The sequence below is a fragment of the Nuphar pumila genome, chromosome 2 (assembly GCF_984573655.1).
Source record: "Nuphar pumila chromosome 2, dmNupPumi1.hap1.1, whole genome shotgun sequence".
Classification (NCBI taxonomy): domain Eukaryota; kingdom Viridiplantae; phylum Streptophyta; class Magnoliopsida; order Nymphaeales; family Nymphaeaceae; genus Nuphar; species Nuphar pumila.
Genome location: NC_143250.1, coordinates 10,063,239 through 10,079,290, shown reverse-complemented (window position 1 = coordinate 10,079,290; position 16,052 = coordinate 10,063,239). Strand labels below are relative to the sequence as shown.

Here is a 16,052-nt window from a genome sequence, read left to right as displayed (position 1 = left end):
TATTCTAGTAATGAGTAGAAGCCATAACTACTTGTTCTTTCCTTACAACAGGCACAAGTACCGTCTTCTAACTCTTCAGATCAAAATTTGTTCGATGTTACTTACAAATAAGCAATCTTCACATGATTCATGAAAAAAAAAAAACTCTTAACTACTTTCTATCCTGACAAAGATTTAGAGAGAGAGAGAGAGAGAGAGAGACCATCATTTTATCTGTTGACTACATTGGTTTTAACTGAATGATACCAAATCAAAGTTCTCGTTGCCCCAATAACAAGTTAACAACAGCTAAGGCAACTTGAGCATCATTGAAACAAACCCATAGTGTTTGTTCCAACAATAAATGAATTTCAACCATAAGATGGCAATCTGCAATTTGAAAAGTAGTTTACAACCCATAATGCCTCGTACAAACCTCAGTTTATAGACAACCAATAATCAAATAATATGTTCCAGACAATACAGTAACAAATAGCCACTCGGGTGGATGTATCTCCTAATGATCTCAGTAGTTTTTATGGTGCAAACCTTACATAATAAACAATCAATAGCTCTCTCTTGACAATCTGTTATTTACTGTGTATAAACCATACATAGTTGACAACAACATAAACAAGAGGGCTGCATAGTAATGAGCAAATGCAGCCATTCATGTGTGACTTTACATAGCCAACCATCCATGCATGCTGGCTGCATACAGATAGAAGGCGGCCATGGATTGTTTCTCTGTGTGTTGATTTACCTGCCTGACGCCCCTGGCTTCTCAGACATCATGCGCAGACATCTAGCAATGTCTGTGAATGAAGGCCGAGCATAAGGATCTGGGGCCCAACACTGTTCCATTAGTTTTCTCCATTCAGGGTCGCACCAGCTCGGCACAGGTGGCCTTAGCGTGTTATTTACAATACCACCTGCAAATGATTTCAGATAAAAGGCTCATACCACCGTTTCAGTAAAACACATAAATGAACATGAAAGAACTTTTGGTCCATGACTTCTAAGCATACCAATAATTAGACCATAGTGCATGTTGGCATAAGGCTCCTCGCCCGTTAGAATTTCCCACATAACAATGCCAAAAGAGAATACATCAACCTGCCAAGAAGAAACACAATTACCAGCCTCACTACAACTTTTTCTACATCATACTGAGGAATTGCACAATGGACAGAGAAGAGAAAAGGAACAGAGTACCTTTTCGGAGACCTTGCTGCTGCTTCCGTTCAATAGTTCTGGGGCCATCCATGGAAGGGTGCCCCTCACACCACCAGAAACTAATGTATTGCGTTTTATTTTTGACAATCCAAAGTCACCAACCTACGCATAAACAATGCTAATACTTTCAATGACACTAACAACCAACTGTCTATCAAAGGTTGATTGTTCTATTGAAATACTTCTGTTCCATAGGACACGGACCAAAAGCAAAAGGTACAGAACAAAAAGCTAGAAAAGAATGAACTGAAATGGCACTCATGGAGAACCGGGGAACTCTACCTTGCAAACTGGACGATGAGGATCCCTCATGTTGACCAGCAAGTTATCACACTTGAGATCAAAATGAACAATATTTTTGGAATGCAAATATTCCATACCAAAGGCTGCTTCCATAGCAATTATGAGCTTTTTACGGCGATCAAGGAGCCTTGAAATAAAATCCAAGTAAAACATTCAGTTGCATAATTCCAACAGGAAATGTATGGGACAACAAATGCAAGTGCAAACTAGATTCACCTGTCTTTGCGTTGTAAAACATGCCTAAGAGAACCATTTACCATGAACTCTGTTACTGTGGCCAATGTTCCCCCAGGCCCATCTTTCACGACTCCATAAAATGCCACAACATTAGGATGGTGGAGCTTTGAAAGAATCGCTGCTTCTCTCCAGAAATCATGGGTCTGAACATGACCCCATCAGTTGCAATTATGTTGAAGAATAACATCCCACACACACACATGCACAGACATGCCGATCCATCCATACAGCCCCCCCCCCCCACACACACACAGATGCTTGCATGCGCACTCACACACACACATGACACTGACCAGGCGTTCTTGCTCAGATGATCTCCCAGCGAAACAGCTCTTCTTAATTCGTTTAATGGCAACATCAGTGCCCCTCCATTTTCCATGATAAACAGTGCCAAATGTGCCAGATCCCAGTTCCCTCAGCTCTTCAAGGTCGGAGTTCTTTATAATCTGTTCATCAATAGTAAATTAATAATTGCCCTTAACATCTGACACAAAAAAGTAACCTATGAAAACAAAATAGTGCATATAAATAAAGAAAACCCAATAACAGACAAAAAGAAGAAACAGAGTATAGTTACAGAAAAAGCATGCCCCAAAATTGAACCAATTTATGCTAAGGTCAGCATCCAGCAATTTGGATCCTAATGTGCTCCTGATAACATACTAATAGTATATCGGACACAGTTGTTCGTGAAAGTCAATTTGTATGGTAGCATGATGATAGTAGTCCAATCACAGGACTAGAACAAAATCCCCCTCTGAACATGTCACTTTTCCATCTTTGGCTACACCTGCATGCCTTCTGACATCATCAACAAGTGGTGCTAATGCCGTGTCGGGTTGGTTCAAAGACTGAAACAAACCCTTGCTGAACTATGTGAAGATGATGTCCCTCGGCACAATGCTTCTACATTTCCCCTTTCTGAGTAAAGCTGGATGTCACACTCCTGTTGATATTTTATGTGGAGACATGATAGTGTGAATATAAACATTTGTAAAGATCATCCAAGAGCATGTACGGAGATGCACAAGGACATATTTCCTTGTCTGAAACCTATCCTTCAGTTTATGGAAGAAAATATCAAAAAGGTCGGTAGACAATTAATTCCACCAAAACCTTAGCTGGCACACCATGTCATATGAGTACAACTTTGAAGAAGAAAGATCTCAATTTTGATTTCTGTTGTGTGCATCAGTATATGGTATAAAAGTGACCTAATTCCGTTAAAAGCACAAACTACACTCAAAGACTAAAGCATTCTCTGGATGGCATTTTTTATTTCAACCCAGTTTGTTGCAAACCCTATTCTCTAGAACTCAGCTCTCTGGAAGTCGCTTTTACTTGGCACTCCCTTTTACAAGCTGTCTGTGAACTCTGTTTTCAGTAGAACAGTGTATTGGAATACAATGGACAGATTTCTAATAATAGAAGGATCTTTCTTCCCACTCCTTTCATTCTTGCATTATTTTTAATAATATTTAAATTTTATCTATCTGAAATGTTAAGCAATGAAGAAAATTAATGGATATTCTCAAAGGCAAAACCTGCATTTTTGTGCTTAAAAGCAATAGACACTTCAACTTTTCATAACTTTTTTTTGTGACAGAGAACCATAATAGCAGCCTCTAAGATAATTTATCCACCTTGAGTTACAACGAGAAGCACCCAGATAAGTGCCATAAACAAGTGACTCTTCAATTTCTGTAAGTTATTTCAATATAAAAAAGCAGACAGGCTTTTACAAACAGCTGATTGGGAAAGAATAAGCGTAAGCCATCTTGCCTGCAAATCAGGTATGTCGAAATCATCCAGAGCAGGGTCAAAGATAGGCCCACCGACATTCTTATCCTCCAACTTCCCAACCTAGAAGCCACAATAGGTCAATCCACCTCTCTAATAATACAAACAATATATTTGGGAATTGCCACCCAAAAAAACATTTGGAAGAGAGGATACCTCATATTCTGATTCTGGAATTGGTAAGATCTCATTCTCTGTCGTATTTGAATAAATAACATCTTCCACCTTTGCAGATTCACTGTTCTTGTCCATCACAGATGTAAGAGCAACTGGGGAAGGATGGAAGTCCTGAATCAAACTGATGGTATCATCCCTCAGAATAACAGGTGAGACCTTCTGGATTCTCCCATCAAGATCTTGAATATGGTAGACTAATTGATGCTCAGGAGGAAAATAGTAAGCTGTGGACTTCCCCTCAGTATCTGACATTGGCACCGGTGGATAACTTAAAATATTTTGATCAAGAAGTGACATATCCTTCCTAATAAATTCATCCTGTGCCAGATTTCTGAAAAATGACCAGCGCTGGGGTTCATGGTTCTGCATGTTCAAGCTCAGTCCAGCTTCATCATTGGGAAGTGGATTCAATACCGATGGTCGTTCATCAGATGCTTTGAAGAATAGATCAGAGAGTTCTGGAGAAATCCGGTCAATATTTTTAAGATCACCTTTCATGTCTTTTGAAATGTCGGGAGGATATTGCATTTGAGAACTGACTTCAGCAGAGCCCACTTTCCATGCAAATACATCCCCGGATTCAATATCTATAACATGAGACCCATGAACCTCTTCTTTGACAGGTGGTTGCTCTTTAGGCTGAACAATCTCTGAGGCTTCCAGATTATATGATGGAGAGGATGGACCCTTTTTCTCTTTCGGCTCCGGTGGCTGATCCCTAAACTTAAACATTCCAGCTTTGCCTTCCTTGGAGATCTTATTGTCATCACCCGACGCCGCTTCTAGCAAACCACTTTTAACAGTATCTTGGTGAACCAGATCTTTGCTCACAAGATCATTTTCACTGCTGACACCCACTATCAAATGTTTCAACTGGGATTCCTCAACATTGCTTACCTTTGAGCTGCGCTCATCAGCTCTTTCTTTGGTTTGACCAGGTGCTAACCGTACAATGGGCTTTAAACTAGATTTCTCATGATCATGTATCTTGAGGCCTGGGGCCTCAACAATATGTGGCACATTGGAAGCCTTCAACCTTTCTTGCTTGTCAGACAAGTTTGTCTTTTGAGTGTTGGTCTCAGCAAAATCCTTATATTCTTGAAACTGCAAGACTTCATCATCAATAGTAGGGCTCACATATGAAGGAGATGCCTTGGCCTGTGAAGCTAATATTTCCCCCTGCACAAGACCATCATCTGATTCCGTGATAGGCCCCCGCTTCTGCAATCCCTGATGCTCAAAAGGCATCAGGAAATGAGAATTGATAGAATCATTTGATTTTGAAAGTCTGTTCAGTGAATCTATTTGCTCACGAGAAATCCTCTCAGAACGAAAGGTTCGCTTAGGAAGCATAGGCTGCTCAAAGTAGTCATCGTCTTCATTCTCGGTATGGGGAGGAATTACCCCTTCGGCTGGGATAAAATGATCATCTTTAATACTACCATTGTTAGTTTCATGAGACTGACCAACATGGACCGAATCAGATAGCTGAGGATCAGGACCAGTCTTAGGTAGTTCCACAAAGAATTTTGGAGACACAGAATTGGTGCCTCCTTCACGAGCAGAATTCGTAGATATAGCTTCATGAGCTGGTTGATAGATTGAAACAGGAAAGCCTCCTAAGTTGTTTTTTATATGAGGATCAACATGCTCAGCATCACACTTTTGTAATAGAGTAACATCACTTGGTTGATTCCAATGGACAATGTCATCCCTCGGGTCCCTAACATGCATACTAGCATATTCCTGCTGAGCTGCAACAGATGCAACTTGCGTTTTCATATCTTTCCCTTTGATTTGTGGTTCTTGCATTCTCAAGATAGCATCAGGTGTTGCAGCAGGAATAACTCTTGGAGGAAGCAAAACTTGAGATGGTTTAATTGGCAGACTTTCTTCAAAGCGTGCATGGTAGTTTTGACTATATTCATGAGGTGAAGCTGAGGGTACAGGCTTTCCACTTTCTGCATGGTGGCTGCTCTCAAGAGGATGAGCAACAAAGACTGGTTGAAGCTCACCAACCCCATAATGAGGTGCACTTCCATGATAAAATTGTGCATCGGTATCATGTCGAATAGACACACCATACTGATTGTGCTGAGAAGATGTTGCAGAATTTAGGGCAAGCGGAACACTTACAGCAGGCACGGATTGTGTTGACGCAGGCAGAAGCATGTCAGTCAAGGAAGCAGTAGCAGCAATGGACTGTGTTCCAACTCTGACACTCTCCTCCTCACCCCCAGTATTGAGACTGATCAGTTGATCCAAATGAGTGCCTGATGCAGAAGTTAACCCATGATCAATTGAGCTCTTTCGGGTTTCAGCTTCAGCCAGTCCATTAACGGCAATTACATATCGATAATCAGACTCAAACTCGGGGCACACATCGCCATTAGCATCTACCGAGTCAATCTGGGAGAAAAGGAAAATCCTAAGTTTATGAGAGCCTTCAAGCCCACATGCACCATCCCATTCCTCCATCATATTCTGAAGATCCTCGTCACAGGTGACAGACACAAGGGCATCAAGATCCTCACCAGGAAGTTGATATTTGATCAAACAGACTTGCTCATGAACAGTCACCATTTTCTGCATGAATTCCTGAAACGAAATATCCTTTCTGATCTTGATGATCCGCGTCTCGCCTCCAACATATCTCAGTTTTCCGTCACTAGGCCTCGGTAAAACTCTACCCCCAAAGCCGCACAGCAACTTCAACCCCCCTGACAGTGAGCTATCAGAAGCACCTGAAGAGACATAACCATGATCACCACCCCCATAAGGGATCTCCATACGAATCGAATGACCGACCCGGCCGCGACTACTGCCTTCTAGTAGAGAATTATGCGGCACATTTTCCGCCGATTCGCCGTATACTTTGCTATCAACCCCAGTATAGCCCTTGTTCCCTACCTCCTTATTACCACGCACCGAAGCCTCAGACCCACTTTCAGAACCCAAACTGGGCATCCCAAGCACAGTCTTGAGGTCTTCATAAGTGGTGGGGGGATTGCTACTGCCAGCCACACTGGTTTCAACATGGCGATTCGATTCAGAGGGCGCAAAGGGTTTCCTGAACGCCCCGCGCTCCTGTATGAATTCCAGCGCGAATTCCTCGCCCGTCTGAATCGAGAAATTCACCGGCCTTCCTGCGCCGGACAAGGCGAAATCAGGCGGCCTCGGATTCGAATTAACCATCCGAGGGGCCGCCTCCTCGCCCCTCCTATCCATCGCTTCGCATCCAGGCCGAAAGAAACTACTCGGTTTCTCCCTCGCCCCTTCGAACCTCCTCTCCATTTCTCAAACCAACCAACCCCAAAACTAAACGACCCATCTCCCCTAAGCACAGCATGCACGAAAGCCACCCATCAAACAGCCAAATCCCCCACACAACCCCCGTAAAAAACCTCTGATTGCTACCAAAAACACACGATTTTGCGACAAAGTAACCAAAGATCACCGCACGAAATTCTCAGTTCTCAAAACCTTTGCCTGAATCAACACCACCAACAAAGAAACAAAGGAAAGAAATAAGCAGAAACATTATATGACCATCAAAACAATAAGGCAAGAACATGGACAATCCAATCAAAGCAAAAAAAGTTGGAACCAACCAAAAAGCAGAAAAGGGGTGATAGATCTATCGATTCTGTCACTGATAACAGTGATTTCTTAGATCGGATTGAAGATGCTAACTCACCCTTTTGAAGGGAGGAGGGCTCTGAGCACTGATGATGGATTGGAGAAGCAGTTTTCTGAGTTGAAGAACGGGGATTGATTGAAGAGAGGATGATTGGGAGTTGACTGGCAGAAGCAGCACCAACAACACCAAAATTAAGTTTCTGTGGATTTCCAGGTAAGAAGCTTAAGAAAGAAACCCTTTTGCCGCTGCTGCTGCCCTTTTTTTACACTGTAATCTATTGGGTTAGGAACTACCCAATAGCATCATCATCCGCTAGCCCCTGACCCACTTGCTCTTTGTCTCAACCTTTGCTTTTCGTCAAGACAAAGAAAACGCCTACTGTTCCGCATGAATTACCATCAGATCCTTGGTTGGTATGCTTTGCCTTGTCCAATGTGATTCCCATGCTGTTGTATGTCACAAAGACACGAGGACACGAGATGCAGGTTTGACTCGCAAGTTCGAATTTTTTTTGAAAAATAAGACACAAGGACACGAAGTTTTAAAATTTTTAATCAATAAAAACTAAATTTTTGATATTTTAATGTTAAAAATGCATCTTTTATGAAAAATAAAACCTCAAAATGATAAAAAACAATCAAATAATACTAAAACATGGTCCATACGCGGCCGCAGCCCCTCATGTCACCGGGGATATGTCCCTGTGACATTGTTGTCACAAAGATATGGATACGGCGAAGGGATGGAAGTGGAAACTGAAGAGAGCAATGGCGGGCGATGGGAAGTATCGTAACAAGGGGTGACCTCCTCATGGGGGGAGGCTTCTATTTGCGGGGCATGCCCCACATTTGTAGAGGAGGGCATCATTGAAGTCACCCCTCTAGTGCTAGTTTCTGAGGCCACAGGGCATCCATCATGGGCCAACATTGTCGGAAGGGGAAGCAGGTAAGATCTCATGCAGATTAAAGCTTTTAGAGCGAAGTCTACCAAGGGTACTCCAAAGATAATCATTCTCAGAGAAAGATAAGATGGTATGTCATTGCGGGATTGCCAAATGACTTAGTAGACCACCATGTTTCCTATAGAGTCATGTTTGAAGCCCTAGCAAAGCAATGGTAGTCATAGTCGAGACGTTCATTCTCTTCACTTAAGGACAGCCTATTTCTCATCTGTAACGACCCGATCTGGGGCCTCTCGAGCTTGGGTTTGTGGACGTTAGTTCACAGAGGAAAAATACTCAATAATCTTAAAAACAACTCAAAATCATGCCAGAAATTTTTTTTTATTCAATATTTGAAGGTCCATATATCCAGTTACAATATCATAACCATCTAAAGACAAAAGAAGAATAAAAAGTAAAGGTAAATTATACTTCTGATGCGGCAGAGTCACAGTCTGATACTAGGTCTTATGAGTGATGATAGCAGTCCCTGAACCTACAGTTGCAACCAAAAGAAATGGGTGAGTCTACAACCCAGAAAGATTTTATTTACAAAGTGACACCACCGTTGCAATTGTAGTGAGCTCAAAGCTCCTATTCTTAATTTGGTTTGCTACTTTACACACATGTTATTTATGAGTTTTACCTCCATTTTTTACCGCATTTCTAACATCATTATCAGACACCTCTATTCAATTTGGCTATTCTGGATATAGCCTTCTCGGGCGTAGAAACCCATGTAGAAAACTCAGAGTCTACGATGTTGGCCAGACATATGAACCACTCACGATAACGTAGTCCAAACCGGCCTAAACAACAGACACAGGTGTTGCATCAGCTCACCGGTTGCAAGCCGGGAGCAAAGGAGCTAAAACGGTAGTTAGCCGAAGAGGCAGAGTGGCTATACCTGCCCCCAAGGTGTCTAAAGGAGTTATACCTGCACCAAAGGTGTCTCAATGAGCTATATCTGCCCCCAAGGTTTTGTAGTTTATGCTACATCCTACATGTGTCTAGTGGGCAATGTTTTAACCCCTAAGGGTCACCTAGAAACGTGTGAGATATTCTCAGGTTACTCACAAGGTACGCACCTCAATATTGCCCCAGACCATGCCTCCTAGTAGAGTTTTCATCATACACTGGGTGGTCACCCTATAGACAACTTTTACTCAACCTTCACATCTTGAAGTTAGTGCATTATACAATCTTTAATGTATATTCACTAACTACTTTTTTTTAACATATGTTTACATGTCTGAATTGTTAAGGATGACAACCCACCACCGATTAATTCACGACACTTACAACACCCCTCCCAAGGCATAAGCGTGACATTCTCAGGGTAATACCTACCCTAAGACTCTGGAACTCTACCCGTAGTTTTCACATAACACATTAATCTTATATATGCAATCATGTCATGCCACATTTATTTTATAACTCAAAAAATATGCATGATCAGGTTTAAGCATCACATTTGAACATTATAGATTTCTAGGCATGCAAAACAATGTCTATTCACAGTAAACAAAACAAGCATACTTGAAGCACTTGAAATCATATATAAAGATGCGTAAACTAACTAGCATGTGTTTTAATCAACTAAGGAGGGATTTGCAAATGTTCACTTACCTGAAATGCTTAAATTCTAAATTCTTAGTTTTACGCAACCTTTGATCTAAAATCAATAAATACCTCATGTCATTATCAAAATTACCAAAATACCCTTAGACTTAACTGTCAAACTTTGACTTCATTCTTCCTCACATCCCCTACTAATAGATTCTACTCAAACAGTAGAATCCACGGATTCAAGAATCACATGAATTTGACTTCGGGGCACTTAGTTATGCCTTGTATACTTTGTAGGCATATCAAGAGCAAAATGGTCTTTTTGCTTTTTCAACCATTAACAATGACTTTTATGTCATCTTTACCTCATGTTACTTTAAGATCCACATCCATAATAAAAATTGGACCACTTAAGTCCTCAACTCAACTCTGATTTAGATCCTGGATTCTGTATTCTCGATCCAGACCGACTTGAAATGATTTGTCTGGATCTAAATTGGGTCGTCTTATCAGATCCGACTTGAGTTTTGGGTCCAAACTGGGATCCAAACCTGAATCCAATTTGTAATTGAAAAATCGAGTCTTCGCTACTTCGATTTTTTCACCGCACCTGATCAATCAATCGCACACATATCTTTATATACCGTACGCATCCGATTTGTCTCAGTCTAGACTAAGTCGGTCTGACCCATATTGGGTCCGCCTTTGGTCTGTGCCGAATCGGTCCACCATTACAAACTTGACTTGGTCTGCTATCTAATTCGGACCCGACCCGGTCCGAATAGACCGAGACGGTCTGTCACAACACACATAACTCGCTCATTTTTTCTTCTTCTTTTGGCTTGGTCTGGACACACCCAGACTGAGTCCCTCCGGTCTGCGCTCAGTCTGGGTCACGTCCAGCCTGATGACCGACTCAGCCTGCAGAAAATGCAGACCGAGCCTGTCACAACATGTAATAGTTTCGGCAACTCCTACCATTGCCGAATTGTTGCAGCTTCCTACAAGCAGGGCGACACCGTTTGCGCTTGCCGGTGGCTGCCGATCCAATGGTGATAGCAGATGAACCCCCCCCCCCCCCTTTTTTTCTGTATCTGCAACCGACGAGGGCATTGGTCGGACCTCCTTGCAGCATGCAGTCTGCCCCTCTCCATTTTTTGTCATCAAAGGGTAACACTAGCAGAGGGGAAAACCCTTTTGTTGCTTCCTTTTCTTTCATTGCAGGGCAGTGACAGGGTTCTTCCTATCCTTGTTTTGCTGCAACTCGTCGGCAACCATGAGGTTGTCGGTGACCTCTATAATAAACCAACGAGACGCAAAGGGGACTTACCTGTCTATGACCGGCGGTGCTCCTCTCCCTCTTCTCCCTTCACGCTCCCTCTCTGCTCCTCTGGTGTTCGAATGGGGAAAGGGGAGGAGCCCCCCCCTCCCCCCTTGGCTTTTATAGTCATGAGGTGTCGGTTTCCCCTCCTCCCGAAATAAATGGGGGCACCTCTCTTTCTCTCCCACGATTTGATTCGTGGGAGAGGAAAGGGCGTCATTTTTCCCTCCTTTCGTACCCCCCTTCTTACAAAAAGATTCGTCTTCAATCCAAACAAGATGGGGATCCGTTTCTCCTTGGTCCAAGGCCATCCCTAAAGAAGGAGAGGAAGGTTTATTAACGGAGATCAGAGACAGGGTGGGATGGGGGAAAGCGAAAATCCATTCCGGCATGGATTTTGATTTTAACCTCCATCCCTGCCTCTATTCCTGCACGGGTTTTGATTTTAACCTTCAACCCCATTTTATGTCCTTTATTCTCCGGTCCAAACTGGGCGAGGCAGAGTGGGTTTCTATCTTTATTTAAAAAAAAAACAATTTACAAGTGCCAAACTAATCAGTTATTTACAAATAAGTGCTTAATGTTTCAGCTATCGCATTTAATCGTTGGTTTTTAAATGTTATATTTAAAAAAACACGCATAATTTTAAGTTCAGTGAGTTTACCTTGACTCAGTAGAGATAAAAAACAAACTGCCCTCATTTTTTAAAACAATAAGAGAGAGAGAGATGGTTGGCCCTACAGCCACCTTTACCCACACCATTTTGATGTCTATCCCCACCGGAGCAAGATGGTGCAGCAACAGATTCTCACCCTCTCTTTAAGATGGTAGTGATGAGGCAAACATAGTGACAAAATTTAAAAACGGCAAAATTCTCGGCAGCTAAAAACTTGCAAAAAATATTTTCTTTTTATAAATTTTGCATTTTTCTGCAAAATCTTGGCAATAAAAAATATGTAAAAATAAAACACACGATTTTTCTATAATAAATAGCTGATAAAAAAAACAAAAGATTGCATTTAAAACACGATATTTATGTCTGACAAAAAAATCCCAAGAAATTACCGTTTTTAACTTTCATATAATTTCTGACGATATTTTCTTAAATCTAACTAGATTTGTCATTATGGAGGCAGCCAAACTAACCTCTCTCTCTCTCTCTTAGTTGTAGGTGGTTTAAAGAAAAAAGGCCGTTTGGTTGTTTTTCAACTCAAATTTAATATCAAGGGCATTTTTAAAATATAACTTTTAGAAGTAAGCAGATAAATGTCACAATTGGAAGGGTAACTGAAATATGTTTACCAACCAAATATGTTTACTATATGAACCAAGATTTTTATAGGTTTTAAAAAAAAAAAAATCACAGTATGTGATCTAGATGGTAGGATCTTTTAAAGGTTCAATGGCTTAGAATTTTCATAAATATTCAAATAAAAAAAATCACATTTCTTGATCAGATTACAATGATCCAAGAGTCCATTTCTAGCAAATGGACCATGCCCAATGCATCTGCATGATTAGATTTGCAATAAAACCTATGAAAATCTCGATTCATACCAGCAAACATACTTGGTTGGTAAACATATTCCAGTTTTCCATAATTAAAATATTAAGCACATGCTTACCAATAGTCGATTAGTTAAGCACCTTTTTGTAGTTAAAAAAAGAAAAACTTAGGCAAAGAATTCAAGCAAGCCGGCTTGCTTGTATGGTTGTATATGCTTGGCTTCCAAGTCCCTTCATAAATGACACAAGGAAGCCCCTTGTTTGAGGAGGAACAGTAAATGACATTGAACTTTCTTGCACGAAAGGGCATCCTTTTGAGTTTATGAGGAAGGCAGCTCTAAAGCTGGGAAACGAGATGAGCAGCTCGCTGTTCAGCTCAACTTGGCTCATGAAAAGCAGCTTGACTCATAAATTAGGTTTGGCAAGCCGAGCTATGAGCCATCAGTATATATTATATATAATACATATTATACATAATAACTAAGGTTTATACATGCTAAAAGCACTTAAAAACAAACTAAAAAAAATGAGTCGGCCATGATTGGCTCGCAGTGAGCTTAGTTTTGGCTCGACTCGGCTTGTGAGTACCCTTAACAAGCCAAGCTAGAACATGTGGAGCTCGACTTGTTTACCAGCCCTAGGCAGTGGCCACAATGAGTCCCAACCAATGTTATCAGAACCGAAGATTTGAATCGGCATCAAATCAACCCTATATGGTAAAGGTTTGGTGATAAACAATGCGGCCTGATTAGAATTGGGGTCAGACTCAAAGGGTTTGATTAATATATGGAGCTGGGTATGGTTTATCAAATTTCATTTCAGACATGAGTTCCAACTAAGACCCGTCATTTTCAATGTAAAAAAACATAATAAAAACAAATAGTATTTTACGGGTATGAATCGGATCTGGTTCATGTAATTCTTATAGGATCTGGGTATGATTTCTCTTATGAAGGATCCATTTGAACTCAAGTTCAAAGTGGGGTACCAGCATCTCAAATCAGATTTGGGTTTGGTCTCACCTAGATCAGAACCAAACCCGACCCAATGACACCCTTACCAACTGGGGCTTCACTTATATTATAGGAGTAGGCAGTGCAAGTCACATTGTATTGGGAGGTTGCAAGTTCAAATCCCAAGGGTATGGTTGTACAATTTGTGGGGTCTACCCCAGCTTGCCTGTAGAAAAAAAAAACTTTGTTAAGTGGTAGGTGTGTCAAGTTTATGTTCATACAAAAGACCAGGAGTTATAATCATCTCATTTATTCATTTGTTGCCAAAAGCTGCTATCTTAATTAATATACTAATAAACAAACATCAAAGAAAGTGACACCTACCAAGAATTTTCAGGCGCTCAAAATTGTATTAATTGCAACATCAATGTTTTTAACGTGAAGCTTTGTTGCAGCCAGACCTTGGTGCAGATAGTAGCTACTGCGGAGGAGTGAAGGTTTCGCAGAGACCCGAGCAGAGACCCGAGCATGATAGTGTGAACCTTGTTGTTGTTCAAGTCCTTGCTGCCGGTCAGTGTGTACTGAAACCTAGTTGTTGTCCTTAGACTCAGAGTTTAATTAGTTACTAGTGGTATGACCTGCTGCTGTGTTTCAGGTTATTGAGGAAGTTTTTTTTTAAGACATTACCAAACGTGCGGTGCTGCTTCTGTGACCAACCTGTCCCAGCCTTAGTTGTCATCTCCATTGTCATCTCCATTGTCATCCATCCTCTAGAAACAGATTGTCATTGCTAGACGCAGTTTGTTGGTGTAGCTGTGAACCCCTAAAGTCAGAAAAAATTGGTTTGACTAGGACTTAAAAAAAAAACACCTAAATTTTGGGTGATAATTAAGAACTCACTTAAATTTTCAATAATGTTAAAAGTATATCTAAACTTATAAAAATGGGTTGCAATTACCAAAACCTAGGCCTGTTATTATCAGCAATATTTTAGATGAGTAAAAAAAAAAAGAATTTGTTTTGACTTTAGAGGGTAAATCATCAGATTTATCCTATAAACTCAATTTAAGTTAATGATAACCCCAAATTGAATGAACAGAAATGTGCTTTTGATTAACAAATGAAGCATAGATTTAAGTGTATTTTTTATAATATAAAAAAACATCTGTATTTTTTTTTATTACCAAAGCTTTAAATGTATTCTTCAAAATCCACCCCCCCCCCCAAAAAAAAAAAAGGGTTTCCTAAAGCTGGAGTTATGGCGGTGGAGAACATAATTAGGTGATACAAATCACCAATCTTTGGTGTCTTGGCATCTTGATGGTCCATTGCATTCCAAATAACAGGCTGCTTGACACATCATTTGCGGCTCTTTTAGGGGTTGTTTGATGGCTTGTACAAGTTTGGATGAAAATGAATGAACAAAACAGATAGAAAACAAGTTTTGTTGGTTTCCTAACAACTATACTCCTTTCAAAATTTGTTTCTAACGAAAGTTGTATTTCAAAATTTCAACGTTGGTTAGATTCATTGTGCGGACAACATGAACACACATGAATAATGGATCAGATAACTTTGTTTTGGATCGTATCCGCCCAATCATATGAGTGTTTTAACATGTTTATTATAGATTTTAACTTTAGATATAGATATTCGATTGGATCTAAAAACGTAAAAATTGTTTCAAAATTTGGGTAATTTAAAAAAAAAATGATATTGTTTGATATATAAATACTTTAATTGGTGTCATATTGGATATAATTATGAAACAAACTAAAGTGTACATGGTCTTTTGAACACTCTCAACAGCCAAGCCAAGTGATACAAACAAAACCACCACAACTCAAATGAAAAACAAGCAAATCGGGAGTGAGTGTGTGAAACGAAACCTTGTCATCTCTCTTGTCCCACAGACTCAAATCCACATAAAAAATACATACCTCTAAGTACTCTCATCCTATGCCCCCCTTCTAATTTGATTTTGTTGAGTCCTGCAATAGCTAAAACATATTGAACTTGATTATTGTTTTAGCTCTAAATCATATTTTAGAGAATTCTTACAACCGCATTGAATCCAGTCTATCTCCTATTTCAGATGGCTGATATCTTGAGCCAAGAGAGTCTTCCTGTCAAAGTCTCTCTAAGTTGATCCAGCCAAGGCTCGATCAGCTTCAGAAGTCTCACTTGACTAACACACAAAAGAATTTAATTTTCATCCATGCAGACATGCACGCCATTTTTTTTATTTTGATAACGAGAGAAAACCACGGTTATGGTTCAAGCATCTCATTATGGGCTAGGAGGCACCATGTTAACCATGGCCTTGTTTCAGTATCTAGGGCTGGTAAACAAGCTGAGCGAGACGAGCTTGAATTATTCAGGCTTGGCTCA

At 40.5% G+C, this 16,052-nt stretch overlaps 1 protein-coding gene across 1 annotated transcript; it reads right to left on the bottom strand.

Moving 5' to 3' along the window:
* Window positions 1-401: 401 nt before the first annotated feature.
* On the bottom strand, window positions 402-7,650 carry LOC149844717 (RAF-like serine/threonine-protein kinase 20). The gene is made up of 9 exons (XM_089995191.1): window positions 7,430-7,650; window positions 3,712-7,221; window positions 3,538-3,618; window positions 2,049-2,201; window positions 1,735-1,898; window positions 1,498-1,645; window positions 1,195-1,317; window positions 1,008-1,095; window positions 402-911 (listed from the first exon to the last, which is right to left on the bottom strand). The coding sequence occupies exons 2-9, from the start codon at window positions 7,024-7,026 to the stop codon at window positions 739-741; spliced, it is 4,245 nt and encodes a 1,414-aa protein (XP_089851317.1). The 5' UTR covers window positions 7,027-7,221; window positions 7,430-7,650; the 3' UTR covers window positions 402-738.
* Between the last annotated feature and the right edge of the window lie 8,402 nt (window positions 7,651-16,052).